This window comes from Dendropsophus ebraccatus, chromosome 5 (assembly GCF_027789765.1).
Source record: "Dendropsophus ebraccatus isolate aDenEbr1 chromosome 5, aDenEbr1.pat, whole genome shotgun sequence".
Classification (NCBI taxonomy): Eukaryota; Metazoa; Chordata; class Amphibia; order Anura; family Hylidae; genus Dendropsophus; species Dendropsophus ebraccatus.
In genome coordinates this window covers 45,789,886-45,816,877 of record NC_091458.1, presented here as the reverse complement: position 1 = coordinate 45,816,877, position 26,992 = coordinate 45,789,886, and the positions used below count along the sequence as shown (strand labels likewise).

The 26,992-nt window shown below is 43.3% G+C and overlaps 1 protein-coding gene across 1 annotated transcript in view; it reads left to right on the top strand.

Annotated features, from left to right (window-relative positions):
• CERS5 (ceramide synthase 5) overlaps window positions 1–26,992 on the top strand; it is a 43,369-nt gene that overhangs the window by 4,713 nt on the left and 11,664 nt on the right. Inside the window, exons 2-6 of the mRNA XM_069970008.1 lie at window positions 11,475–11,580; window positions 14,962–15,092; window positions 17,417–17,474; window positions 19,005–19,055; window positions 22,161–22,253. Coding sequence (XP_069826109.1) covers window positions 11,475–11,580; window positions 14,962–15,092; window positions 17,417–17,474; window positions 19,005–19,055; window positions 22,161–22,253 — 439 coding nt within the window. The remainder of the gene's footprint in view (window positions 1–11,474; window positions 11,581–14,961; window positions 15,093–17,416; window positions 17,475–19,004; window positions 19,056–22,160; window positions 22,254–26,992) is intronic.

The following is a 26,992-nucleotide window of genomic DNA, read 5'->3' as shown; positions in this document are numbered from 1 at the left end:
TGGTTGATGTATGTATGAAAACTTTTTTTTTTCCCTCTAATTTTACCATGGGTTTGTTCATGACCAGTTTGGATAGAAATCAAAAACAAAATATGTGTATGGATAAATGTCAGATGACTCCATGGTGGGTCAAGTTTACCATGTGTAAATCCAGTGTTGGTGGAAACTGTTGCTGTATTGAGTGGAGCGTGCCACAAGCCCCCATACATACATAACAGCACACAGAATCTCAACAAAATAATATAGTGAACAAGACAGAAGTGTCATGTACTGTTTGACTTTATGTGCGTTCTAGGCTAATAGTAATAGCTGATAGACTTGTAGCTGTATGACGCCCTACACACTACAGCTCAGTTATCCACTTTAATGGCATATGTCATTGGTATGCCAGCAATGAGTGTTGTGGGAAAACTCCACAGGATATATGCCATGAATATCTGCACTGTTTGGGGGAGCAGGGGTCTCCTAACCTCATGTCACCAGGTTATATGTGACAATTTATGGGCATGGCTGGCATCCAGTTCTTTAGTTTGGCCACAGAACTCATTCGGTCTAAATCTCACTCTAATGCATGGATCTCCAAACTGCGGCCCTCGATCTGCAAAACTAAATTACCCATCATGCCTGGACAGCCAAACCCAAAGCTTTAGCTGTCCAGGCATGATGGGAATTGTGGTTTTGCACAGCTGGAGGGCCGCAGTTTGGAGAGCCATGCTCTAATGCGTTCACCAATAGCCGTGCAAAGTTTCCCATCAATCTCCCTAGCTTTAGCATTACCAGGCTTCATTGCAGGTGTTTTTTCTCTTCATTAATTAGCTGATGAAGCCTGGTAATGCTGATCACATGACAAAGCCCAGAAGTCAATATAGAAACATTTAGTGTCCTTTTATAATCGGTTAGTTTCTAATTATACAACAGAACTGAAAATATGGCCTCATGGCAGAAGCCAGCCAAGCCTTCTCATTCATGCTTCACCATTGTTTACCATCAAGGGAGAGATCAGCATGTTGAATTTCGACATGGTTAAAGGAAACCTGTCACCCCCCATGTCGGGGTGAAGGCCGCCAGACCTCCCGCTAGAGACCCTTATACTTAGAGCCATTCATTCTCTATAGGCATCGGACCCCTCTCAGGAGCGCGCCCGCATGGCTTCCGACTGTGATTTGGAGAGAAGGGGTATGTATAAGGGTCTCTAGCGAGGGGTCGGCCGGTCTTCATCCCGGCACGGGGGGTGACAGGTCTCCTTTAATGATCTGTTGGTGTGGAAGATAAATTGCAGCCTGAGTGTGTATGGGCAAGAGCTGCAGTCAACCCTGGCCAAGGGATGAGGATCCCAAAGAGAACACCGCCCTCCCATCATTTCTATTATAGGGAACGTAATAATAATCTTGTATCAAAGTTATAGTACCTTCTATGTTTATTAGTGTTCTCTACAAGGTTTTACCTGCAGCATTCATGATCACTCTTATAAACAGGTCTTTAACCTGGTTTACACCTTCTGGCTTCTCTTAGCAATAATCTGTGTGTAAATGCACCTTTAGACCTAGAGCTTGTGTCTTGGCTTATTTACTTATCTGACAGCGCTCCGCTATAGCAGTGATAAGCCGCGTGCTCTCTTCACGATGGCAGTCATACAGCATAGCAGTACTCTGCAGTCTCAGCAGCAATTACACTATGGAGCATGCTAACACCTCTGAGCAGGGCTGTGGAGTCGTGGACTTGGAACTAGTCTTGGCTGGAGTCGGGAAAAAATGTACCGACTCCGACTCCAGCTTTAAAAAAAATCTTAGAACAATTTAGAATAGAGTTTTGATATGAATTTTATAGGTTTTGCTTATGAATATATATTATGAGTAACATTCTAATAGGACACTGGCCCTATTACATAAGGGCGGTCGGGGAATATATCAGTAATAGGACACTGGCCCTATTAGATAAGGGTGGTCGGGGAATATATCAGTAATAGGACACTGGCCCTATTACATAAGGGTGGTCAGGGAATGTATCAGTAATAGGACACTGGCCCTATTAGATAAGGGTGGTCGGGGAATATATCAGTAATAGGACACTGGCCCCTTATGTATCAGTAATAGGACACTGTCCCTATTACATAAGGGTGGTCATGGAAAAGTTGTCGGTCACTATTTGCCAGTCTGTTTCTGAGCTGGAAGAGTCCATTGTGTGTGTGTGTGTGTGTGTGGGGGGGGGGGGGGGGGGGGAGATCTGTGCTGTTCTCTTCCTGGATGCTGGATGACTGTATATGAGCAGCAGTGTAATATGAAGATATCCTGTGTAATATAGAGGAGGAGGAGAAGACATAAGTAGTGTAGCAGTAACCTTTTTTTGTTTTTCTTCAGTGTTCTATGGATGCAGCAGGCTGTGTGTGTACTATGGCATGCCCCAACACTTACAGGGATCTGGCATTGTTAGCAGTGTTTCTGAGTGTATGGTGCATAGTTAGAAACGTAGAAGATTGTCAGCAGAAAAGATCACCTGCTACTTCTAGTCTAGTTGTGAGTTGTTCAGGACATGAAGGCTGGAGACTGGCTGCATCCACTGCACACACAGGAGAAGCTGCTTTATATCTTTCCTTATTCCCTCAAAAGTTGCCCTCAGGATCATGTAGGACAATAGGGAGAAGCTGCTGACCCAGTTTGATAAATAACCCCCCTGGTATATGACTGGCCATTTATGATGGAGCAGGAATCTGAGTCAGTCGGTCCTGATAGAATTGCGGAGTCTTGAGTTGGAGCTGCGGCTTACCGACTCCACAGCCCTGCCTCTGAGGATGAGAACACACACTGCAGTTTTTTTTTTTTAGAATACTGACCCTGCAGTTTTTGTGCCAAAACCTGAAGTGGATCCAAAAGAAAAGAGAAGTACAAGTCCTCCCACTATATATTTTCCATCCCATCCTTGCTGGAAACCTATACCGATCATGGGGCTCTGGGTCGCTTGTCCCCCTGTTTGAAGGGATCAGTGGTCAAGAATGCATACTGCCATTCCATTTACTCCCTATAGTATTGCCAAAGAGTGCTGTATTTTGCTATCTCCATTTGTCTTTTCGAGAGAATAGAACAGCAGTGACTATGCTTGACCACTGGGCCATTAAGACAAGGAACTCCAGCCCTCATGATTGATGGGGTTCTCAGAGGCCGACCTCCCACCCATTGTCTACTTTTCCCTTATACCTTGTATAGGGGATAAGTCGTAGTTTTAATAACCCCTTTTAATGTTTATTTTTCCCCTTGCATTGAAGTGAGTACCTGGGCACCAATATAACTGATCACCAGGGCTCTAGGAGTCCAGCTTATGACAATATGTACATATTCTTTTTTTGTAGACGGGGAGAGAAGGGATTGCTATAAACATAATGGCTTTTTTTCCCCTTTAGACATGATCGCACCACCAGAGAGGAGGGACTCTGCCCCCAGGGACAGGAAACCTGGAGAGATAAAAGGGCAGGCCCTCCACTCCATCCTCAGTGGTTTCCTATCCCTAACAGGAGGCCTGGAGCAGGACGTGGTTCATCCATAAGTGTATTTCTAAGGAGCCGGAGCTTCTTCTCACCATGGGGCTACCATCCTATCGGTTTGCTGGGGGTATGTGTGAAAGGTCTGCTGTTAGGACCAAGCCCCACTCACTATTTCTGTGCCGGAGGCTGGGGGCCATAGCCTGTGTTGGCTGCTGGCTTGCAGTTCCCCTGTGGCAGTGTTCGCAGGAGGTGATGCACGTTATTTCCGGTCTGGCTCCTGGGCTCTCTAAAGTGACGCGCGCAGTGAAGCGACAACCCGGGAATCCTTGTTGCGCTGGAAGTGACGTTAGACGCCGGGAGCTCTTAGTAGGGAGCCGGCCTGGTGATCCCTGAGCGTGGCGCAGGAGGCAAGGAGGTGCAGTGTGCCACCGTTTTTGTTCCATGAACAGCTGAAGTGTTGGCATGGATACCAGTGGGAAAAAGAAGGATTCAGCAGGATCCGCTCCTCCGGACAAATCCAGGGTACCAGGACACTCTTCCCTAGTTGGGGCGGTGAGATGATTCTGTTCTGTTTTATGTATTGTCATATTTAATGTGTTGCATTTTTTCCCTTTCCTATAACATTACAGTGGTGCCTTGTATTACGAGCATAATGTCAGTCATATATCCACTCTAATAGACTTCTTTCAGCTACAAACAGACCCCTCATAGTCTGTACTCTGAGATCTGGTGTCTGTAATTGAGAAATATAACATGCCAGTATTAAGTTTGATACACCAATGGTTTAGTTGCCACTAGTGGAGCCTGGTTTTGTAGGCCTGTTGAGGTCATTGAATACCCGTGTCCTAGTTTTAGCTGCCTGTCTGATCTCACTGAGAGCTTAGTAATGTCAGATTAAACCAGTGCAGAGGCGGGCATGCCATTTGTGCAGCTGTGGGGAATATTGCTTCCCATCTCGTCATGTGTTCCCCTTCACGGGGTAAGGGGTACCTTGGTAAATGTGGGGTTCTGACCGCTGGTACAGTAGAACAGAGGTGAAATGTCCCCAGGTACAGTATGAATGGAGCAAACCACACGTGCAGCCAGTGCTCCATTCATTCTTTAGGACAGGGGTGTCAAACTCGCGGCCTTCTAGCTTTTGCAAAACTACAGTTCCCACCATGCCTCGCCAACCATAGCTTTAGCTGTCCAGGTACGATGGGAATTGTAGTTTTGCAAGAGCTGGAGGGTCATGAGGTTGACACTTGTGCCTTTGGGGGCTATCCCAGACAGTCCCATCAGTTTTATACCGGTGGATTGTGAGACAATATACAATATATATACAATAGTATATTTGATTGTGAAAATCGAACAGAAAGATTCCCAATATGTTTGTAGGGCCCTATGGCTTGAGCCTATGTGATCACATTTTCTAGGTGGGCTTCTTTGAATAAATGTTTGCGTTTCTCGCTGTGCCGCCTGGAGCTTACTGTGATTGTGAAGCCTTTACTGACACGAATAGTCTCTGGGCAAAGTCATTAGCACTTATGGATTAGTTTCAGAGATATCCTTGTCAGGGATTTGGTTGCAATCCCCTGTCTTAAATTGCATCCTCTTCCTCCAAGAGATCACTCGTCGTCTTACTCTAACTTCAATCGGCACCGATAAGCTATGGCCAGAAAACACGATTTAGGGTGTTGAGTTTCTCCACTGAGTGTGCGCAATGCCCAGCATTAGGGGTACAGTGGTGAATAAGACATGTGATATACAGAATAAATTTGTCATTTCAAATTGTGAGCTGTGCAGCTGCCATCGTTATAGACCTAGCAATAGCTTTTAATGCAGGGACACATGTGAGTGATATCAGCCTCTCGTTGATAGGAATACACCACCAGCTTCACAGGAAGACATTGGGAGGATTCCTTACTATATACCTCCAACACAAAGTTTAGTTTGGAAGTATGTATTTTGTTGCAAGTAGACAAATATATCCTATCCGGATACTTCTATGTAGAGAAACATAGTAAGTGAGGTTCTTGTATTAATAAAATATAAAATAAATAAAGAACAAACTACTTGGAGGACCAGAATTTGGGCTCACATAGGTTATGTGCAGAGATTGGTGTGTGTGTGTTGCAGGATATTGACGTTAATGGAGCTGTATGAATACATTTTGTGAAGCCTCTCGCTATATGATATACTGAGCCTTAGTAATAAAACCTCAAAGACTTCCGTATGGAATTAATGGATGTAATACAGTATGGAGCATGGTGCTTATTGAACACGAGCAAATGGCTCAATACATTAACACCGGATGTATAGCTGTCCAGGCCAAGCACACAGGAAAAATAAGCACTAATGCACCATGCAGATCTCCTCAGAGAGTCTCTCAATATACCACTGGCCTGTAGTTTTAAATGGGTGCTGTGGTGTCGAAGAACTACCCCCCCCCCCCCACACACACACACACACACCTCCCAATGTTGTGGCCTGTGTAATTCCTAATGACTTTGGTAAATGAAGTGGCTCACAAAGTCTTGACCACTAGGTGTCCCTTTTCCCTCCATTTAATGTTCATTGCTTGAATTCTGTCTCTGGCAGTAGAGAGACCAAGACCGAACACAGAAATTGTGGGACAGGGCTTAGCTAGTGTTATCTACAGGAAAGAGACAGTGTGCATTCCACCGGAGTCTGTCTACCTCTTCCAGTGGGTTCATGCTATGCCTGAAAGGTAAATCAAGGTTTTCTCTCCTCTGTCCATGAAGTTCTAGGCAGCTGTCCCTTGTGTACATAAATACTTGTGCTCTTACAATTTATACAGTGCTGCCTCCTGAATGTAAACCCCCCTGGTAACAGGGCCTTTTGTGTGACCTATAATCGACTTACTACATATATTAGTGCTTTTACGGGCACCTTTAGGCTGTGTTTACACAGACTGGATCACACACAAGCCTCACACAACATCAGAGGAGTCTGGCAGCAATGTTTTCTTCTCTCGCTTGTATGATACGTATGGGAGCAGTCAGGAGGAATAGCTGTTGATGAACAAGTGATGACTGGCTTGGCTACAGCAAAGGGTCCCTGTCATTTAACACAATTTTTGACTTGTTAAAAGTTTTGACTGGTTGACGTTTGCAAAGCCCCTGCCATTCTTTAGAATGAGTCGTAATAGGTTCGCGGCCAGCCCTGCCTAGCTTGCTGCTTTTTCTAATCTCGTTGTAGGAGACATGCCCTATTATAAGTCTATGGGGGGGGGGGGCAGTTCCTGCCACTGGACTAATATTGCAGCTTCTCATGGCTTCAGCCCCTTTTACACGGGACGATTATCTGCAATGAGCATTGATAATCGGCTGTGTAAAAATTACATTGATCAGCCAAGGAGTGGAAAAATGCCCGATACTCTGCTGGTAACATTTTTGGAGGCAAAATATCTCGCTGTTGGCTGAATGTCTACCTGTGTAAACAGGTAATATGCGGCCTATAACAGTATATTTCACGGGCCACACAAACGAAACAGTGATTGTTCCTGTGGCCTGGTTACTTACTCATGCCTTACTTTTGCCCTTGCATGGCCCCATATCGGGTTGTGTAAAAGGGCCTTTATTCTATTGATTGGTTTGGATCTGGGTTTTCGGTGATTCCTGACACCGGTTTTAGCAGTAAGTGCTTTTCTGAAAAACATTTTGCTTGACGTTGGGACCTCAGAAGTGCAATGGTATGTGTTGAGAAAAACTATTGTGGGCTAGCCTTATTCTTGTCCTGGTACAAACAGTGCGGGCATCACTGGTATGTACTAGGGAGCATGTACTTTTCTCTTGGATGTTGTGCTAGTCCTAGTCCAAATTATATTATTGAATTGTGGTGGCCAAAATTACTCTACATAAGAGCAGTATACCATGGATTGTTAGATGGCCACCTCACAGATTGCCTTTTTCTTCTGCAGACATGTATCTTGGACCTCATTCTGGCACCACGTAATCCAATGTTACTGCCTTATCTAATGATTTATCTGTGGAGAGGATCAAATAAATCTCATCATAATTTCTCTGAGAATATTTATCTGTTGTAAAACTTTTCAGTGAGAATCCGTGCATTGCTGCCTTACGAGCACACACATTTCCAGGGTCACCCTGATGTCTCCCTGCCATAACTCCCTAGATGCCAAGGATGCTGTTCACTGCAGCATCTAGGGAGTTAAATGACCAGTATCAAACTGATATCCTGAGTGGTAGAGGGCTGTATAGGCAGAATTTTGGGTGGAAAGTGACATGCCAGTGATGGCGAGTTGAATACTTGACAATATAAACAAAAATCTTTAAACACTCTAAAAAAACCTCCTTAGAGGTGTCCATGCCTCTGGCACTATTGAGACCTATACAACATGAGACAGGCGGTTTTAATGTTATGGCTGCTTGCAATGCCTTTCAATATGACTGGGAGGAGGATCGAGGCCAAGAGACATAAACGTGCCTATAAATAATGGATAGTAAATACATTTAACAGTTTGTCTGCCAATTAACTGTTTTCTGTGGGTTTTTTCTGCCATGCCCAGTGGTTAAATAAACATTGTGGTTTATTATACAAGCATTACTATTTATCAGGGAAGCAGAGTACTGCTGGGTGTACAGAGAACCATCATTTATATAGAGCCAGCATATTCCATAGCACGTTACATGTATGAGAGACTAATAGACGCAGAGCTCCAGTCCATGAGGACATATGGCGGGTTACGAGAGATGCCATTGATAAGCGGGAGCTGGTAACGCTGTCAGGCCTGCAGCTTGTTATGTCATCACCCAGTGGATTTGACTGTGCTAGACTTACTGATGGGTAACTGATATGTCGGCGTGTGCAAATGGAGTCTGGTGTCTTCTGTGAAAGGTTTCCTGTCTGTCTGTCAATCAATAGCATTACTGGTGTTTGTGCTGGAAGTGGATAACCTGCTTCTTTCCATAAGAATATTTAAAGGGTCATCCCTTTAAGAATGGATAGCCTATTGTCAGGATAAGTCATCTATATTAGATAAGTAGAGATCGGTCTCGCAGCTTCCCTTTCAATCAGCTGTTTAAAGGGACTGTGATGTTCACGTAGGCACTGCAGTTTCTTAACTATTTAAGTGTCCATGCTTGTAGTCACCATATTATCAGTAACCGTGATGAAAAGCATGGCAGCATTGTCATTATTTAACAGATTGGGGGATCAATGGTTTACCTTTCGCCACCACTAGGCTGCACCACAAGTCTGAAGCTCTTGCACAAGTGTAGCGGACCCTTTAAAGGGGTTATCCAGCACTACAAAAACATGGCCACTTTTGCACCTACTGTTGTCTCCAGTTCAGGTGTGGTTTGCAATTAAAGGGGTTATCCAGCGCTACAAAAACATTGCCACTTTTCCACCTACTGTTGTCTCCAGTTCAGGTGCGGTTTGCAATTCAGCTCCATTTACTTCAATGGAACTGATTTTCAAAACCCCACCCAATCTGGAGACAAGAAAGGGGGAAAAGTGCCCATGTTTTTGTAGCGCTGGATAACCCCTTTAAAGAGCTGATCAGAGGGGACGCCAGGCACTAATATAAGGGCCCTTGGATAGAATACAGTTCCCTTGTAGGCTGTGGACCAATGCACATGACAATGGATGTGGTTCAGGATCCATAAACTTCATAATTGCATCTGTGGGCCGGCAGTCGTGCACTGTGCGTTATGGTGGCGCACATAGATGTGTGCAAGAGGCCTAACAAAGATGGCCTTTCTGGAGGGGAGGCGTCATGTATATTTTTTAAAGGATTGCAACATTTTCTGGCTTTCCTGTTAGTCTGTCATATATTGGGAGACAATACCTACTCTGTACAAACTGTTTGTTTTTGTCATCACTTTACATGGCATATGGCACAGTATGTGCTAAAAACTGTTGGAAAGGGTATAGTAAAAGTGGTTTAGAGGGGTCTAGTTAGGTAGGTTTGAGCAGGTAAGTCTTGTGCCATTTGGTGTTTGGCACAATCCAATTGAACAATTCTTGGAGACTTTCAATATAAGGCTCTTAGTCAGGGATGGACACACAGATGTGATATTTCGCCTTGTGGTGCTAAGGGAGGGGTGCGGCTATTAAGACTTGCAAGACGTAGTGTAATATATTAAGCCAAGGTCTCCCAGCGTGTGCTGCCTTCCTGCTGGCTTCACTGGTGGTTATGGGCTGCGGTTAGATGTTGGCTCAATGAAACATGTGTAGATGTCTTTGTCTTCGAGCCAGGTTACCGTGAGACTCATGAAAGGTTGATGATACAACCCTGGAGTGAGGCACTGCTGCATATGTAAAATGACGCGTTTTTAATACAGCTAACTGTGATCACATACGTAATAAAAGACACGTTTGTTATTTCTAAGGTCAATATGGAGATTACGGTTTGGTGTCTACATGCGCACTTGTTCTACCATGTGAGGATTGGCATTGTGCATACTTGGATAGGTGTCTATAGGGTTGTTGTGTAGAGACATGGCGACGTGGCATAGAAATAAAACTTTCTTCCTCCACCGTTCAAGAGTAAAGTATAATAACCTAAACCGGCCATTCACATTCGATAGCTGTTGGCTGAATGCTCATCCAGCGAGAGGCTATTGCTTTCAGCTTCCCCCTTCCTCATACACATTGTTCGGCCAAGCATGCATGTGTCCTGAATGGCTAGAGAGGAGGAAACTGCTGCAAGGTTATCCCTGGGGCCTTATAATACCTGAGGACAAAAAGACTGGCTATATTGAAATTCAACAGCCTTATCCCCCTGGGGCCAAGGGGTGAATAAGAAGTTTTTCTTTTATGTGGGGTTTTTTTTCCCCCTCTCAATCTCTGTTCCCTAGCAATTTACTTTTTTGTTAAACTTGCAAAACTTTAAAAAAATGTTTTCACAGTATAAATTAAAAGTATTTTTTGATTGTGCAAAGATATTTTTTTTTTGTTTAACATACATCCCAAGGACTGGGGTGGTGCTGTTTTTGCAAGAATTTCTAATTCCTGATAAACCCCTTTTAAAAGGTTCCTGCTTATTCAAAGCACAGGGATATATCAACATTTTGAGCAGTTGGCCTCTGGGTGTCCTGAGAATTAGTGGGGTGAAGCACTCTGCTTCCCACTGCTCTCTCTGCATGTGACCTGAGAAGGTCCTATAGGCCATGTCCGTCACAAAGCACTCAGTCCGATACTAGTGCAGACTTCTCCCAGCTTCTTCTAGCAGTTGGACTGACTAGGCCTTGACCAATCAAAATGTTTGACATATTCTTAGGAGCATGACAAAGGTTTTTTGAAAACTTAGTGACCCTTTAAAGCGTCTTCTGTCATTCATAGTTGTCATGATGATTCTTTCTCCAGATCAGTGTGCAGTTGCAGTTGACACACAAAGATCAGGTTGCACACAAGCCTTGTTCATTTGAATTGGGCTAATTTGCAGAACTTGCCCGGCAAGGGACAGATCCACAGCATCCTAATCTGCAACTCCACACTGATCTGTAGATAGACCATAGATACCTTTAAATTAACCTACTGCCAGTCCTGTTCCAATAATATTAGTCCATGCTCTCAGGGCTGCTTGTACTTTATCCTGACAAAAAAGTTGCTATTGATCCATTATATTAAAAGCATGGGCAGGGGATCGGTGGAAGAGGAGTACAGTTTTGTTAGCTTTTTTTCTGACACTCTGAACCTAAAAGTGACTTTCTTTCAAATATTCCTTTAAGTCTATAGTCACACTTGCAGCTTTTGTTGCAATTTTTACAGCTAATGCCAAGAGTAAATATTTGAGGGACGTATCAGTATTTCTATTCATATTCCTTCTTTTTGATTTACTGCTTTTGCTCACATATCTGCTGTGAAAATCTTATTTCTGACTGTATCCTAAATGTGACCCCTGGCTAGTAATTGGCAGTGGGTGCACCCAGTATGGCTGTCTTGCTAATTGCTACTTGTATGTTGACCACACCAACCATTAACACCATTGTGATATAGATATCTGATTATGTATTCACATGTTTTCTAGGTTTATCGCCAAACCATGTGCACTACGACTGGGTCTCCAGGGCAATGGACCCCGAAGAGCACAGCCCAATGCCATCCTAGAAAAAGTCTTCATATCCATCACAAAGGTCAGTAACTGCATAGATCCATGTGAGGTGTCAAGCTTTGTTGTTTAAAGGGTTCTCTTGTGTAAATGAATGCATTTTTATTTTACCAATGTAATTCTTTACGTAGCACAGACAGGTTCAGTGGTGCCCTGCAGAAAACTTGCACCATTCCTCGTCCCATGTGCCTCCTGCACACAGATCTGGTCCGATTAACCTGCCATATTTTAGGCGTTCATTGAGGCTTTGCAGTTGTTGTTCTGATCCGATTCATTCTCAATGTTTCATTGCTGCAGGGTAAAAGCACCACCCTTGAGAGTTGTAGGTACATGTTGCAGCGACCAATAAGGTATTGGCGGGTGAATTATTTTTTTATTTTTTTGTTTCCTTTTTATAGTGAGTTTGGCAATCTCCTAACGTGCATACAAAATTACTTTGCACAGAAAGCCTTGTTTATGTGGATACATAAATTACACCCTTTACGTGTTTGTACATGCAGGCTTCTGCAGAGATAAGGCATAGTGATTGTACACCACCAATAAATCTTACATCCACAGTTTTTTAATTATTAGACCTTATAAAAGTTTATTTATAAATCCCTATCTTACAGAAATAATTTCATGTTCCAGAATGTGTGAGATAGAGCACCACTTCCTCTGCAGAAGTGACCTGACTCGTGCCATAAGCTGGCCATAGACTGTGTGGAATGGATTCAGATGGATTTCCTGGTTTCTCAGTGTTAGGGTCCATTTACATTGCCCAATATGGGGCCACACTAGGACGCAAGCGAGTGCCAATCGGCGACACCAGTGCTCGTCTTCAGAAGGCATGATTAATCGTGCGGCTGCACAAACAATCTCTGCATTGTTAGGGCAGCCATTTATATATATTGCTATTGCCTGCACATCCACTGTTTGCTTAAAGAGATGTGCGGCTGATATTGATATCGTAAATGTTGAAGCCACACAAAAGATGAGATCAGCTGACGAGCAGATGTTTTCCAGCTTCTCAGCTGATCACTTTTACATGGGACGATTATTGACTAAAGGAGCGTTCCTAGCAACACTTTTTGTCGATAATAGGCTCATGTAAAAGGGGCTTTAAAAATATAGGTAGCCTGACTCCTGTGATCAGTTAGATCAGGTGGCAAGCTTAAAGAGTCACTGTCGTGTTTTTTTTTTTTTTGTTGTTGTTTTTTTTTTGCAGAAATCAATAGTCCAGGCGATTTTAAGAAACTTTGTAATTGGGTTTATTAGCCAAATATGCCATTATCTGCTTTTAAAAAGCCTTTTCCCAAGTACCCACCTCCCTCCTCTTTTCCATCCACTGCAAAAAAATAGGAAATTGTGACTTGTTGCATCAGACGTACCCAGTCTGTTCTAGGGAGAGGGGAGGAGGGAGTTAGCCGACAGCAAAAAGAAGATAACAGAGGATTACAGGCACCCAGAACTCAGAGAGGTCAGTGCTGACTGTCAGGAGATAACAGGTGAGGTATTTGTAGATTAACTCTTTGTTGTCCTGTTTTGGTCTTTTATTTAGCTCTCTCCATAGGAGAACAATGAAGACTGGGGGGAGAGCTTCAAACTGCTTTTTCATGATAAAAATGCATTTTTCTGCTAATAAACCCAATAACAAAGTTTCTTAAAAACGCCTGGACTATTGATTTCTGCAAAAAAAAAAAAAAAAGTGTCACCTGTCGTGAAATTCAAGAGTGAAATGAGCTGCTACGTGCTTTTTCCACTTATAAGGCTATGCTCATACAAAGCAAAAGTGGTGAAATTCTGTGGCGGAATTCCGCTGCGGAATGCCGCCAGCCTTCCTGTCATAATAACACTCTATTGGAGGCTCGCACGGCTCCTCTCTCCGCGCTAAAGAATGAACATGTTCGTTCTTCAGCACCAAGAGGGGAGGCACGCGAGTCTCCCATAGAGTGTTATTATGACAGGGAGGCTGGCAGCATTCTGCGTGGCTAAATATACTATCAATCCATGGGTGTGTATGTTAAAGTGTAACTTATGACAAATTATTTTTTTTTCTTTTTGGCCAAGTGTTCAAACTTATTGCAATGGGGAGAGATAAATAAATGGCTGTCACATTAGTCTGGTGCCAACTTATCTACTGGAGAACAAAGCATTGAGTATGGTGAAATGCGACATGCCCATGACATGAGGTTGTCCCCGTACACATTAGACCCTATATGTATAGCCAGCTTTAGGATAGTATTAGTGCCTATGTTTGCTCATAGTTCAGAGTTCACTCTCCTTGATGACAATGTTTTGTGTTAGATATTGGCACAAAGAAAGATCATGGGGTGGCAAGATAAGCTGTCCTGTCCTGTCAGTTCATAGGATTTGTTATCACTGTTCTTCGCACCTTGTACTTTAATAATGGCATGTAAGAAGGGGGGGGGAAAGGGGCAGGGGGGGGTGTATTTATTTATTTTTTTTTATTCTTCCCAAGTTTTCTGTAGTTTTGTCACTTAAAAAATGACATGTCAAAAATTTTGATCAGTCTTGGTCTGGGAGGCCAAATATGTAATGTGTATGGTATGGTATTGTTGTGATTGAAAAGATAGCAAGATCCTGGAGGATTATGGAAGTGGCTTAAACTCTTCTCTCCGCTGAGACCAGGGGCTTTGGAAAGAATAGAAGGTGAACAAGCCATTAAAAGTGTATGATCTAGTTAGATATCTGATCCTTTGGGCCTATGGATGAACTATATTTGTTTAGCTCTTCTCCAAACATTTATCCAAAGCATCTCCATTCATCTGTGTGTCCTATATTCTTTATATCTAAGGCCTGTGGAAAGAGTAAACTCATACAGGTGCCGTATATATCGGTGTCATATTCATAGGCAGATGCACTCATTGTCATACATCAGGTAAAGAATTGCGCCTGTTATCCGGTGAATGGAACATGATTTATCATCTTTCAGTGACTGTGGTTGTGTTACAGCTTAGCGTGTGGATGCGCTCCTGTTCTCCATTGTGGACACATGCTACCCTCTCAGGCTCCGGAAGTGATCGCTTATACTAGGCAAGGTGCACCAGCAGGAAGGAAACTTGCAGAACTAGACTGTAAACGGTGTAAGATTTCTCATTAACTCTAGTGTCCAGAGGATGTGGATTAGAGGAACTCACAACTCCATATAATGCATTGTACTGGAGCTATTGTAATCTCATACATGACATGTAATGTCTCTTTGGGGAAACTGCCCTCCATACTGTATATTCAAGGCCTTACCAGTGATCTGTAGTGATATTCCCTTTTGTTTTTGGGCCATCTGAAGTGACATTACAGTTACATATTGTGCCCAAGGCTACAACGTCCTTGAGTAAAGCTCTGTAACTGTGTGCATTATTTGAGGTGTATATAACCTGTTGTCCTATGCTTGTATATTCCCCAGTGTCCTGATGGGAAGCACCTGGAAGGACTGTCAAAACAGCTGGACTGGGATGCACGCAAAATCCAGAGGTGGTTCAGACAGAGGCGGAATCAGGATAAGCCAAGCTTAGTAACAAAATTTTCAGAAAGCATGTAAGTAGTAAAAAAAAAAATAAAAAAAAATCATGCAGCTATGGAATGACTGGAGCAGTAAGGGAGACCTCTTCTAAGTATAACACAGAAGCATTATGAGGTTAGATACTAGTATCCGGTAGCTTCTAACTTAAAGTAAACCAGTCATCACAATTTTTGTGCAACGCAGTTATATTTATTTGCCTGCTGTATGCAAATCAGCGCTAACTAGGTAGTTGGGCAATGTCCATCCCCTAACTAGTCACAGCTTCCAGACTGTAGTCGCGCCTCTCTGCGCTGTAATCCCACCTCTCAGAACGTCCTCTGAATGATGTTGCAGGCTCCTGAACTGGGAATCACCCCCAGAAAGGAGGGATAACATGGCAGAGGGGAGTGATTATAGCCTAGGAGCCGTGACTAGTTAGGGTTTTTTTTTGTTTGTTTGTTTTTTTAGTTTTGTATTTTTTTTATTTTTTTTTTAAAGCAATAATTGTTTTTTTTTTTTTGTTTTTTTTGTTTTTGCGTAGGAATTACCCATAGATGGGGAGGTCCCAGTATATGTTTGGTCAGGCTGGTGAGGCCCAGGCATTCATTTGCTCTGCTGGGTGAGGGTATGTGCACACTACAGAATCCTGACGGAACATCTCCACTGCTCCCATATGCTTCATTCTATGGTTTGCCAGATTCTGCCGTCCGCCCAAAGAGTGAACCCACTCAATCTTTGAGCGAGCTGCTGGGATTCCATAGTGTGCACATACCCTAAGGCTCTAATGGAAAAAGTTTGAGAATCGCTGATCTAAGGGAACAAATGGTTAGGATTGGAGATTCGTACCTGGTATAGAACATCCATGCCAGGCTGTGACGGCTATAACACTGACAAAGCCGCTTGATGGCAGGTAGAAAGTCATGGTATCAAACAAATGTCTGAAATCGGTTACAACTAGAGATGAGCGAATTTACAGTAACAACAAATCGAATCACTTCAGTCGCTCAGCAGTCGACTTATCAGCCTGCTGACTTCACTCAGTGCTGCTCCCAGGACTGTGCCAGGGAAGAGCAGTGCTGAGTTAAAAGGCAGCAGGCCAGGCTGATAAGCCAATTGCCAAGCCAACAAAACGATTTGCTTAGGCCTTATTCACACGTCCTGTAAAGTTATCTGTAATTGCAGATCCGTAATCGCGGTTCAACTTACAGCACATTGATTTATGATTGATTGGGCTATTCACACAATCAGTGTTAATTTTAATCCGTAATCTGTTCCGTAAAAAAGAACATGTGTGGGTTCTGATTGTGGTACGGATTACCAATAAAAGTCTATGGGATCTGTATTTTTTACTGACGTCACGGATGTCACATCCATGATGTCCGCAAAAAACACAGATGAAATCTATGCAAACTAGTACTACTCAAATTGTACAAAAAACTGATGCAAATACGGATGATTTTCTACGGATCCCAGAGGTTTTGTGGCCCAGAAAAATCACTGAATGTGTGAATGAGGCCTTAGTTATTGCTGTAAATTCCTTCATCTCTAGTTACAACCAGCAAAATAATGGACATGCTCGTTATCTATGAGCTAAAATGCTCACATGTTTTATTTCCACTCTAAATTATGGGTGTATTTTGGTGTTAATGTATTATACATAGCCTAAAATTCCCACATAAAACAAACTTCAAACTATTAAAAAGCAAAAAAAAACCACAAAACCTGAAAATTAACGCTTGGGAAAAAAAAATTCAGTCTCAGAATACACGGTCAGCATATTCTCAATGTAAATTCACATGGTACGGTCATACTAGCTTTTCTGCAGTTGCATCTTTGCACCTGTATGACAACCACAATACCTGGACATCTTGCGGAACAACTGAACGTCGGACATTTTTCATTGGTATTGCATCTGTAATTATGTAATCTGAGAATACTGAAAAACCAGAGACTGAATGTGCTGGTGCTAATGCAACAAAATCCTCAAGACAATTCCCCCTGTCCATTAAACCTTTCTCCATTATTTTTTTTTCTTTCTTTTTTTCCGCGTTATTGCATTGTCTTTGGACGCTTGCTGGGTGTGGCATATGTTTTATTAGATTAAGGTGTTGCCGTTATCACATAGATTTTCCTTTCTGGTTATCTAACTAATCGACATAACTTGGATGTTCCCAGGTTATGGTAATGCAGATTTCACATGTACTAAGCCCTAGAAAGAACATGTTTTACAGAGTCGGTACATAAAATGAATAGTAAATCTGAAAGCGGTTTTTATTTATTTATTTGTAGCCAGAAAATTAGTTTCTTGCTTATATGCTTTTGATCAAATGATCATTTTTACCTTTTGTTTTCTTTCTAGGTGGAGGTTTATATTTTATCTATATATCTTTTCCTATGGAATATGGTTTCTTTGGACGGTAAGTAGTCCGCATGCACATCAATCACGCTCCCAGAACAGGGATTCTACAATAAACTGGCAGAAATCCACTGCCAAGTTCCAGGACCATACTTTCACAATGTGTCGGCTGACACAAGGCTTGTGATATCCTCATTGTTTTCAGAAAAGAAGACCAAGTTTTGACAGTGAATGGAAATTGGCAACTTTTACTTGATTTGATAGAATAAACTACACCATGTGTAATCCTTTGCCTGGCAGACTAACCTTCTAACTGGAAGCAATACATGGTATTTTTTTCTTTGCGCTTACACTTGCCAAGTTCAAAGTGCAGATGCTTCCTGTCTGCTAATTAAACATTTTGTGCCGCGTGTGTACACCACCGGCTGTTAACTCTTTTACATCCTTCAGTGAACACGTGGGATGCCGGTATTATGGACTAAGCAAGGGGACTTTAAATGGTCTTAAACATGGTTAGAATAAGTGATGCGACTAATGCTGTGAGATTTATCGGACAGATTTTTGAAGCCAAAGCCAGGAATGGACTATAAGCAGGGAACAGGTCATAAAGGAAACACTGAGATTTCTCCCCTTTTCAAATCTATTCCTGACTTTGGCTTACAAACTGTATTGGATAAATCTTTGTGTTAACGCTCCTTAAGGCTGGGTTCACACTACGTATATTTCAGTCAGTATTGTGGTCCATATATTGCAACCAAAACCAGGAGTGGATTAAAAACACAGAAAGGATCTGTTCACACAATGTTGAAACTGAGTGGATGGCCGCCATATAACAGTAAGTAACTGCCATTATTTCACTATAACAGCCGTTGTTTTAATTTAAATATTTGCTGTTATTGTAAAACAACGGCTGTTATATTGAAATAATGGCCGTTATTTACTGTTATATGGCGGCCATCCACTCAATTTCACCATTGTGTGAACAGAGCCTTTCTGTGTTTTCAATCCACTCCTGGTTTTGGTTGCAATATGAGGACCACAACACTGACTGAAATATACGTAGTGTGAACCCAGCCTAAAGTTGAAGTGGTTTGAATCAATAAACAATTCTGATATATAACGGCTGCAATGTTTTATCCCCTCATCTACTGGTGGAAGCCGAAAGCTGCTGCCAATAACATGCTCTGCCTGCTGCGGAGGATCTGTCTTTCTCCTTTGGGGGTCGCTGCTGGGAAATCTAACACTTCAACCATTTACAGTTGATGACTGGGGGTTCATACATCCAGATTCCCTGTGATCTACTGATCGGTTAATCCTCTCAGCAACAAAAAAAAAATTAATCCACTCATTTACAATCCTAAAGAGGACTTTATTTTTTTTAGCTAGTTTTTGTCACTAGAATTTTTTTTTCGACATGTTACAGACCAGGACTGATCAAAACTTTTACATGTCTCTATAACATGTATAATGACAGATACTCTTGAACACTCTTTTATACTGTTAATGAAAGACAAACACTATAGAATGTTGTACTCTTGCGTGTGTTTATACGTGATGCTTTTATGATAATTTTCTCTTTTTAATTCTACAGACACCTTGGTTCTGGGATACACGACAGTGCTGGTACAACTACCCCTATCAGGTAGAGATGCTGCACCTTCATCTGAACAACCCAAACTGGCAATAGTGTAGACTGCCTGGTGGTTAAAATGTTGCTTTAATAAATTGCTATTCTTGCCACAAATTCTCCTCCCTCGTCCTCCTTGTTCCCTGAAGCCCTGTTCATTACAATGGACCATTGTAAGACCAATAACCTAGTGGTGCAGGTTACAGAACAGCAGTAACTTCACAAGGACAGTCTGACACAAGGGAAAACAGACCATATATCTACTTCTCCCTTCCTGTTCTCTCATCAGTTCTACTAAGATAGCAGTGGGCACAGATCTATGAAGTCCTGGACTTCTTCCTTTATCTTATCAGCAATTGAAAGGGAGAAAAAATGGACTAGAGAACTTCATTGTATAATGAAAAATTTTGCTTTTCAATAGGGCAGAACTGATCCTGATAGGATCTTGTAAAGCAAAGACAACTTTAAATGGGTACTACGTTGAAAAAAAAATTCTTTCAAATCAACTGGTGTGAGAAAGTTATATAGATTTGTAGTTTACTTCTATTTACAAATCTTAAATCTTCCAGTACTTATGAGCTGCTGTATGTCCTGCAGGAGGTGGTGTATTCTTTCCAGTCTGACATAGTGCCCTCTGCTGCCACCTCTGTCCATGTCAGGAACTGTCCATAGCATAACAAATCCTATAGAAAACCTCTCAGACTGGAAAGAATACTCCACTTCCTGCAGGACATACAGCCGCTGATAAGTACTGGAAGACTTGAGATTTTAAAGAGAAATAAATTAAAAATCTATATAACTTTCCTGACACTAGTTGATTTGAAAGATTTTTGTTTATTTTATTTTGCCAAAGTTACCCCTTTTAACCACGGCAGAAGCCTTATTGAAAACGTATTAATCCTTTTATAAAACCGTTTGGACGAAATCAATTAAGTATATGAAGTGGATGTTTGAAAGGTGCTGAATGTGAAAGCTTTTTCTATTCTTTCTGCACTGTTGAGGTTTACTCCCTGGTCTCACTACAACGATTTGTGTCTTAGTAGATTAGTTAGATTGTCTTTGTCTATAATTGTGACAAGCGATGAGCGAATTTACTGTACAAACGAAGCAAATCACTTGTAAGTTGGCAATCTGCTTATCAGCCTGCTGCTTTTGAAGTCCATGTTGCTCCAGCCCGGGTGCCTGGAAAAGCTGAATCCAGTCCTGGGAAAACTTCTCCCAGGAATGGATCCAGCTTTTACAGGCACCCTGGGCGGAGTGGTACAGACAGCTGGCTGATAAGCAGATTGCCGAGCTTACGAACGAATTGTGACAACATATTTTAATAAGTAATAAATGCACAAATCCAGATGATGCCAAAAGGCTTCACTAACTTCATGCAGCTGTACTTTTTTTTTTTTTTTTTTTTTCTTCTCCCAATGCCTTATCACCAGGACATGAGCAAGATCTGTGCTGTGAATGTATTTAGCTCACAGAGCATTGTCTAGACTGCATAAAAGAGGATCCACCTCTCAGCTGTGAGCAGGACTGGACCTGTTTCCAGCCTCTGGATTCTCACTTGCTGATAACAAGCAGATTTACACTCACCGGCCACTTTATTAGGTACACCCTGCTAGTAACGGGTTGGACCCCCTTTTGCCTTCAGAACTGCCTCAATTCTTCGTGGCATAGATACAACAAGGTGCTGGAAGCATTCCTCAGAGATTTTGGTCCATATTGACATGATGGCATCACACAGTTGCCGCAGATTTGTCGGCTGCACATCCATGATACAAATCTCCCGTTCCACCACATCCCAAAGATGCTCTATTGGATTGAGATCTGGTGACTGTGGAGGCCATTTGAGTACAGTGAACTCATTGTCATGTTCAAGAAACCAGTCTGAGATGATTCTAGCTTTATGACATGGCGCATTATCCTGCTGAAAGTAGCCATCAGATGTTGGGTACATTGTGGTCATAAAGGGATGGACATGGTCAGCAACAATACTCAGGTAGGCTGTGGCGTTGCAACAATGCTCAATTGGTACCAAGGGGCCCAAAGAGTGCCAAGAAAATATTCCCCACACCATGACACCACCACCACCAGCCTGAACCGTTGATACAAGGCAGGATGGATCCATGCTTTCATGTTGTTGACGCCAAATTCTGACCCTACCATCCGAATGTCGCAGCAGAAATCGAGACTCATCAGACCAGGCAACGTTTTTCCAATCTTCTACTGTCCAATTTCGATGAGCTTGTGCAAATTGTAGCCTCAGTTTCCTGTTCTTAGTTGAAAGGAGTGGCACCCGGTGTGGTCTTCTGCTGCTGTAGCCCATCTGCCTCAAAGTTCGACGTACTGTGCGTTCAGAGATGCTCTTCTTCCTACCTTGGTTGTAACGGTTGGCTATTTGAGTCACTGTTGCCTTTCTATCAGCTCGAACCAGTCTGCCCATTCTCCTCTGACCTATGGCATCAACAAGGCATTTCCGCCCACAGAACTGCCGCTCACTGGATGTTTTTTCTTTTTCGGACCATTCTCTGTAAACCCTAGAGATGGTTGTGCGTGAAAATCCCAGTAGATCAGCAGTTTCAGAAATACTCAGACCAGCCCTTCTGGCACCAACAACCATGGCACGTTCAAAGGCACTCAAATCACCTTTCTTCCCCATACTGATGCTCTGTTTGAACTGCAGGAGATTGTCTTGACCATGTCTACATGCCTAAATGCACTGAGTTGCCGCCATGTGATTGGCTGATTAGAAATTAAGTGGTAACGTGCAGTTGGACAGGTGTACCTAATAAAGTGGCCGGTGAGTTTATAATGAATTACAATAAAGTGGCTGAAATAGGCATTATAATTAATGAAGCTTTACTTTCAGAAAAACCCTTGAAGTCCTTAGTAAGAAAAAGCTGCTGCAAGTCTCTGTTCACACCACTGATAATTTATTTTGCTTTTAAAGCCAAAATATTGCACACTGCTGCACTATGTAGTATTATAGATAGAAACCTGTTCCTGTATATAGTGGAACCATTGTTACCTTTTGTCGCTCCATTAATAGTATGTGTTATATTTGGTTACATTAGATTTAAAATTTTCAGCGTGTCTAACTTCTCCTTCTATTCATTTCCTTAACAGCCGCTCACAATGGGCCTGTACTATTATTATATTCAAGAGTTGGCGTTTTACTGGTCCCTAATGTTCTCCCAATTTACAGATATCAAGCGCAAGGTAAGACTTATCAGAGTCTAAGTCAGGGGCGTAGCTAATGACTCCTGGGCCCTGGTGCGAAAGGTCAACTTGGGCCCCCCCCCCCCTATTGGTGTGTATATATATATATATATATATATATATATATATATATATACACCGAGACAGATATTACCAATAACACCAGCATATAAGAAAGATAGGAAGAGAAATATTATCACCATACATATTACCGTCATATTGTTACTGACCAAATCCTGTATACTAAGACCAATAAAACACAGTACCAGATAACAAGTAACAAATAATTCCACCACATACTGACTAACACCAACGCTGCTACTAACACCACCACATACTGACTAACACCACCTCTGCTACTGACTATTACCACCACCTACTAACACCACCGCTGCTACTGAATAACATCCACTGTACACGTATCACCGCATCCAGTCATATAGAGGTGGACGCAGCTCCACACAGGCTCTATACACCATATACATTACAGTGCAGTTATATCCGGTGACTTACAGGGGACGTCTTCTCTGATCGGAGTTCTACCCTTTTCATCTTCTTCTCCATCCGTCCTGGGCCATCATGAACTTCTCCGAGCCACGAATCCACAGAATCTGCCAGACAGACATATTAGGCTCCTCACACTGACACCATCCTCATCTCTCTACAAACTGCACATTTTTATTGGCCCCTTTATGCCCCCATTTAGTGGTTAGGCTGACTCTATGTGACCCCCTTATAGTTTATGCCCTATATGTAGCCTCCTTATAGATGGTCCTCCTCTGTGTATCCCCCCTTATAGTATATGCCTCCTACTATGTAGCCTCCTTATAGATGCCCCCTCTGTGTATACCCCCTTATAGATGGCCCCCTCTCCCCCTATGTTGCCCCCCTTATAGATTGCCCCCTCTCCCCCTTATAGATGCCCCCCTTATAGATGGCCCCTTCCCCCCCTTATATATGCCTCCCTTATAGATGGCCCCTTCCCCCCCTTATATATATTGCCCCCCTATAGATAGCCCCCTCTCCTATAGATGGCCCCTTCCCCCCCTTATAGATGCCCCCCTCTGCTATAGTTGGCCCTTCCCCCCTTATAGATGGCCCACTAACCCCCCTCCTTATAGATGGTCCCCTTCTTCCCCCCCTTATAGATGATCCCCCTCTTCCCCCCCCTTATAGATGATCCCCCTCTTCCCCCCCTTATAGATGGTCCCCCTCTTCCCCCCCTTATAGATGGTCCCCCTCTCCCCCCCTTATAGATGGTCCCCTTCTTCCCCCCTTATAGATGGTCCCCTCTCCCCCCCCCTTATAGATGGTCCCCTCCCCCCCTTTAGATGGCCCCCTCCCCCCCTTATAGATGGTCCCCTCTCTTGCCCCCCTTTATAGATGGCCACCTCCCCCCCCTTTATAAATGTCCCCCTCTCCCCCTCCCTCCTATAGATAGCCCCCTATTTCCTTTATGAAAACAAATAAAAAAAACACACACAACTCACCTATCAATGCGCTCCCCCGGCGATCTTCTTCTTCAGCCTCTGTCTGCCCCGGATCATGCGCTGCTGCCGGGGGTGTCGCGTCCTATCCCCGGCAGCGTGCGCATCATAGAGTTCCCTGTGCTGAGACCTCCAGCACAGGGAGCGTCTCTAATGTGCGCTCCCTGTGCCGGAGGTAACAGGCACACAGGGAACTCTATGATGCGCACGCTGCCGGGGATAGGACGCGACACCCCCGGCAGCAGCGCATGATGCGGGGCAGACGGAGGCGGCCTCTTGTGACCGCAAGCAACACAATGTTGCTTGCGGTCACAAGAGGGATTGATGAGGGGGGGCCTCAGGGGCCCCGCGGGCCCCCCCTTGTGGCGGGCCGGGTCGCAGCGGCGACCGCTGCGACCCTGGTAGTTACGCCACTGGTCTAAGTCATAACTTGCTATTTGCCACTTGTAAGTAGAAAACCTGAGTATTTGAGGTTTTTACATGTTATACCAGCCCCTGAAGGCCACACGTATGGAGGTCTAACTTTGCTCCCGAAGCGAACAGCCAATATCTTTTCAACTTTCTGTTACGCCAAGTGGGTGTTTACTATTTCATGAACGATGTCCTATTGCAAGGATATGTATCTTCTGGGCCCGTCTTTCAACTCGCCATCTATGATGGTACATTTGCTTAAAGTTTTGCACATGAATAGAACAGTGCCGATGCGGGAGAGCCAGTGTGGTCCCTTTTTTTTGGACTGCTGCCCGGTTCCCGCGCACGGCACCTGTCTATTACCAAGCTCCAACAGGGCTAAAGTACTGAAGACTGGCTGGCCCGCCCCCAGTGGGAGGAAACCCCCCGCCGATCTATGATGCGTAATTGACATTATCTGCATGGAATCCCGGTCGGAGTGTATACGTATGATTTTAATGCGTGGGAACTGGGCCACAGTTTAAAATTGGAGCATCGGCTTGCCGGCGCCGTTCTATTAATGTGCAAGACTTAGGCCCCGTTCCCACTGAGCAAAGCTAGCGGAATTCCGCGACGGAATTGTCCGCCGCGGAATGCCGTTAGCCTCCCGCTCATAATGGGACTCTATGGGAGGCGCGCGCTCCTGCCCTGTCCGCGCTGAAGAATGAACATGTTCATTCTTCAGCGCGTATAGAGCAGCAGCGCGCGCCTCCCATAGAGTCCCATTATGAGCGGGAGGCTAACGGCATTCCGCGGCGGACAATTCCGTCGCGGAATTCCGCTAGCTTTGCTCAGTGGGAACGGGGCCTTAAAGCAAATGTACTGATGTTACATTTGCTTTAAAGTGGCTATACACCTTCAATAACTGTTGGATAAACGATCCCTTAGCCAACATTTCTCTGTCGTCCTCTACACCATACAATATAGCAGCTTTAATCTTTCCCTGTATTCCATTGAAAGTGTTTGGGTCCAGGAGTTCAGATTCCAACCAGTCATAAAGTGATGCTGTTAGTAATATATCTTTACTTTATTAGATTAGACACCCATTTGAAAATGTCATAACTAGGGGCAAGTACGTCAGGATTTGGAAGTCTTCCCCTAGTGTGCTTACGTTCTCTCAGCCTTGCATCATGCATTCTCTTTAATAGCCTGGAATAGATTGTGGTCCCTCGGATTAGATTCATCTGTAGAACAAAGCGGCAAAGAGGAAATAAGAAATGAGCTTTAGGTGACTCATACCATTCGGTGGGAGTTCCAGTACATTCTGTCTTCTGAAAATAATGTAGCACTTCTGTAGTTTTACTGCACTGGCTAAAAAGGGAGAAAGAAGCAGGTGTTATAGTTACAGTAAAGAATAGTTTTGGATAGATTTACAGTTTTCTTTACTTAGTCACGTCCTCTGGCCACATACCATAGTGCAGATACATGTCCTTCTAGCAGTTCCTGAAAGAATGAGAAATTGTGAACTGTGAGGCCCCTTTCACATCATGTTTCTGCCCTTTTGTCAGGCTCTATGTCGGTAAGCTGTCAAAATGGGAAGCCAGCATAGAGCCTGACATGCCCTTTGATTTTATTGGGCTGCATGGAATCCATTTCTTCCATTTTGCGTTTCGAGCACATCCACTCTGTGTTTTTTATACAGTGCTATGTCATCTACTTCTTTTGCTTTAAATCTGGAATCACAATGTGTCTGAGTCCTATGTGGATCTGTGCATTTTTTTTTTTCTGGCATATAAACATGTGAATGCAGCCTAAGGGTACAAACACACACACCGTATACGCAGTGTATTTACTGCTGTGATACGCAGCAGATACGCAGCAAATTAGATCTAAATAACTGAACACAGCATCAAGTCTTCACCATCAAATCTGCTGCGTATCTGCTGTATATACGGTGTGTGTGTTTGTGCCCTTAATGTGTCGTTCTGAACTTTAAAGTGTCGCTGTTGTTTAAATTTTAGTACAGGCGATTTTAAGAAACTTTGTAATTGGGTTTATTAACCGAAAATGCAATTTTTATCATGAAAAAGCAGTTTGAAGCCCTCCCCCCTGTCTTCATTGTTCTCTATGGAGAGGGGAGGGGTGGAGGGAGATGGGCACCAAAACAGGACAAAAAAGTTAATTTACAGCCATCACCGGCTATCTCCTCTGACAGTCAGCACTGACCTCTAAATACTGGCTTTCACACAGGTCCCGCTGTGTAATACTTTGTTGTCTGCTCTGCTGGCGACTAATCTCCCTCCTCCCCCCTCCCCTGTCCATAGAACAGACAGGGCCTGACTGTGTAAAAGAGTCGAGATTTCCTGATAATGAGCAGTGATTGAGAAAGAGGAGGAAGGGGGTGGGGCTGGGGAAAGTCTTTTTGAAAGCAGATAATGGCATATTTGCCTAATAAACCCAATTACAAAGTTTCTTAAAACCTGTACTATCAATTTCTGCAAAAAAAAAAATTGAAACGACAGTGACACTTTAAGTACATGTCCACTTTTGGATATTTGATACTACTTTCCCTTCCCTCACCCTGTAGCATAACTAGCGTCGACTGCATTATCTGGTATATATCCTAGGCCCACCCTGTGCCATTCATATGTCCTAAGGCCTGTGGGTAGGTAGCATACTGGGAGACAATAATAGTTATAACAGCACAAATGAAATTTGAACTAGATTGCTATAATCTTCTAACATTGCCCTTGTGTGGCAACATTAGTGTGGTTTTGGACACGTGCATTTAACAGCATTTGGGAAGACTGGCTTAGGGGATTTTTATTTTCACCTGTTACTGAACACATTTGCTGCTAGTTT